This window comes from Poecilia latipinna, unplaced genomic scaffold (assembly GCF_001443285.1).
Source record: "Poecilia latipinna isolate Pla-1442-1.1 unplaced genomic scaffold, P_latipinna-1.0 Scaffold3969, whole genome shotgun sequence".
Classification (NCBI taxonomy): Eukaryota; Metazoa; Chordata; class Actinopteri; order Cyprinodontiformes; family Poeciliidae; genus Poecilia; species Poecilia latipinna.
In genome coordinates, this window is record NW_015116585.1 from 23,904 (window position 1) to 27,365 (window position 3,462).

Consider the following 3,462-nt stretch of genomic DNA (forward strand, 5'->3'; position numbering starts at 1 on the left):
CAGTTGTAGGCATAGCAGCTTCCGGTGAATCAAACTCGTCTCCATGTAAATTATTTCCAGACCAGACAATTCCTTCTTTTTAAGATTAAAACATTTAAACATTTACTGCAAAACGTTGTTGCACCAAGAATTAAATTTACAACATATGAGAAATATTTCTGTACAGTTATTAAAATAGTAGAGTCAGATCCAAAATGGCTTTTTGTGCCATATGTGTAAATCTGTGTGAAGAACAAAGCAGTTTACTATTTATTGTAATATAATAATATATTGTAAAATACTGAGATCTGAATCTACAGGAGTACGAATCATTTTGGGATTAATTGTTTTGTCGTCGAAGAGTTTTCTTCTCATAAATTAAATAAACTAAATCAATCAGGCACTAATTGAATCTCAGGCTCAGATGATTTGAGTGTTTGAAGTAAAACATGACAAATAAGAAAACTGAAGTGGCGTAGTCAAAGTACAACAGAATAACTGTTTAATGTCCTGAAACAGGCAGTTTGTGCTGAACTAAAACAATTCATCCAATCAGAACCGACCAGGGTTCTGATGGGAAACGGCGGTTTGATGGCAGCTGCAGCAGCCGTTTCCAGTTTTAGGGGTTGAATACTTTTTACATCTGACCAGGCTGGTTCGGAGAAATATTTTCCATTTTTTCTTCAGTAACTTTGAAGCGTCTTGAGGGAAATGAGTGATGTGTAAAATAGGATGTAAATGACACTGGTTTGAATAGTATGAAGTTTCATGAATGCTTCAGGTATTGTCAGCAAAAAATGCAAATAGTTTGTATCATTGGTTTGCATGTCCGTGACAACAGAATCATAAGTGCAACAATAAGCAGCTGCAGGTCTGCAGACAGGCTGCAGCAGCAGAGATGATGGACGCGCTTCACTTCCTCACCGCTGCATCATGTAAGGCTTCGCCTGCTTCCTCTTATTTATTTATTTATTTATTTATTTATTTATTTATTTATGTATTTATTTTCAAGTTTATTTGATAGGGACAGACATACATTGACATAGACAAACTGAATAAAACATCATCCCATGTTTGCATCATGGTGCAATAGCAACAGCTAATTCGCAGCACTTGTCCCTAGATGGGCTTTTAAAAAGTAACTAAAAATTGAAATGATAATTTTTAGAGTTACCTCACAGTGGTCCTCTTGACCACTGTGAGGTCAGGAGGTGAATATATAAAACATTCTCTGTTAAAATATACTCGGTGTTTTCAAAAACACGTATCTGCAGTTCTAAATTACCTCAAAGTTTTATTGCTCTGCTGATATTAACAACTTATGACAAACTCAGACTTTAAGATTAACATAGAAAATGCTAAATTTAATAACTTTTTATGATATAATAATAGTTAGGAACATCCAGATGTGTTAGTTTAAATTTGACTTTCACAAAATAAATTCAAAGTTTGACTATTATTGTTTTATTTGTTGTGCTTGTGGTTAAAATAAATGGCTTACAGTATGATGAGCAGTGATATGCAGATTGATACTGAAATATTGATGCTTCTGCCTTCTGATACCTTTATGTAATAAGATCAATTCTCAAATCCAAGTATTTCAGTACTTCAGTCACTTGAGGTAATGTAGCTAAACAAAAGAAAGATAGAAAGAAACTCAGACTGAGCAGCGTTGATGGGAACTACTTTTTCTTCCGCCTGTTGAGTGTGTAATGCGTCAGGACGAAACGCCCAAAGCAGCGTCACTCAGACATAAACACGACGACACGTCATGAAACACATTTCAGCTGTCAGTTTAGTTCTTAATAACTAAACGAGAAAACGCTGCAATCAAAATAAAAAAAAATCCTACAATCAACTAAAATAATGCAAACAAAAAGCAAAAAGTTAAATACTACAAACCTGTTCCAAAAAGTGTGAATCCTCCAGACCACTAGGGGGAGTAGGGAGTGTGTAACATTACCTCTGTAAATATGCTGCTGATCTGTAATATTGTTTTTAAAGGTTTTATTGGCTCTAGTGGCCTTCATTTGATAGTTGACAGGAAAGTGGGAAGTGCGGCAAAGGGCGCCAGGTCAGGAATCGAACCTGCGACGGCCACCTCGAGGCCTGAGGCCTCCATATGTAGGTTGTGCTTCACCCCTGCGCCTCCACAGCACACCGAAATGTAATATTGTAAAAGACACAAACTTTTTCTTTTCTTCTCCAACTTTCTCATTCACACCAGTTAAAATCATGACATGGAGTCTGTACTGTGGTCCGTGTGGTGACTGACGCCCCCTGGTGGTCAGGAGGCAGTTTTATACATGCTATTGAATTCTCTCTTTTGCTTCTGCCTCCTCTGGGTGCAGCAGTTTTTATTTGCAGCTTTTTGCTGCTGTTTTCTGTCTTTATGGGATTTTTTGTTGTTTCCAGTGTTTTTCTGTTGGATTAGTATTTTGGGTTTGCAGCATTCATGTGTCTCCATGATGTTTCTCTGACTGATGCGTTTGCAGCTGTTGGCCTCCATCCTATGCTCTGTCTGAGGAGCCAACTGATTTTTATTATCACTTTAGGGTGGGTTTTGGGGTCATCTGTTTGTGTTTGTTAGATTTTTTTGATTTTTTTAATGAATGAATGTTTTGCAAACGTACTTCATTCATTCATGAAGTGAGCTGTTTTAATGCTTTTGAATATTTGTGAATGTAAAAAATAGTGGAGTATTTGAAAATAATGAAGTTTACTCCCTTTCAGGACCAAGATGGTCGATTTGAAACCAGCTCTGCACAATCAGCTAATGAGCTGCAGATGAACTGAGTGTTGGTGTGTTTTGCTGCAGTGCTGTGTGTCGCCTCGGCTCGCCCTCCACGCCTCTTTGTTTTTGTCAATGAGTTGATGACCTGGCCGGACGCTCAGAGTTTCTGCAGACAGAACTTCATGGACCTGGTGACGGTCAGCAGCATGGAGGACGTGACGCTCCTGACCAGCATGGTGGATCTGGACGCCATGGTCTACGACAGCTCAGATTTCAAACATGTACGTTTGAAAACGCACAGCTGTTCCAAGTCCTTTCACAGTTTCTTGTGGTTAAAAGTTAAAGCTGAGTCTTTGCGCTGTTTTCACTCAGATGTGATGTGTTGCTTGCAGCGAGCCTGGATCGGTTTGTCTGAGGACCTGAACAGCTGGAGGTGGTCCATTACTGACCCCAACTTCTACAGGGACAGAGAAGCTGCGTTCAGGAACTGGGCCGAAAATGAGCCAAACAACTACCTGGGGGCAGAAAGCTGCGTCGGGATGTGGAACAATGGCTTCTGGAACGACAACCACTGCCAGATGTTGGCCAAAGTGATCTGCCACGATGTACAAGGTGAGAGGATCAGACCAAACCTCTGACACGACTCTTAATGAACATGACAGCACAGCTCAAAAATTAATTCATCAGGATGAACTCTTGACCTTTCCTCTGAGCTTGTATTGAAGAAATGAAGAAAGATTTGTTATTTT

The 3,462-nt window shown here is 39.2% G+C and overlaps 1 protein-coding gene across 1 annotated transcript; it reads left to right on the forward strand.

The window, feature by feature from the left end:
- The first annotated feature begins 883 nt into the window (after positions 1-883).
- Positions 884-3,406, forward strand: LOC106941984 (asialoglycoprotein receptor 2-like). The gene is made up of 3 exons (XM_015025141.1): positions 884-914; positions 2,798-2,994; positions 3,106-3,406. The coding sequence occupies exons 2-3, from the start codon at positions 2,854-2,856 to the stop codon at positions 3,349-3,351; spliced, it is 387 nt and encodes a 128-aa protein (XP_014880627.1). The 5' UTR covers positions 884-914; positions 2,798-2,853; the 3' UTR covers positions 3,352-3,406.
- The last annotated feature ends 56 nt before the right edge of the window (positions 3,407-3,462 follow it).

Coding starts and splice junctions, on each gene's coding strand:
- LOC106941984 (XM_015025141.1), top strand. CDS start 2,854: ATGACCTGGCCGGACGCTCAGAGTTTCTGCAGACAGAACTTCATGGAC. Junction 2,995..3,105: donor ACAGCTCAGATTTCAAACAT/GTACGTTTGAAA, acceptor TGTTGCTTGCAG/CGAGCCTGGATCGGTTTGTC.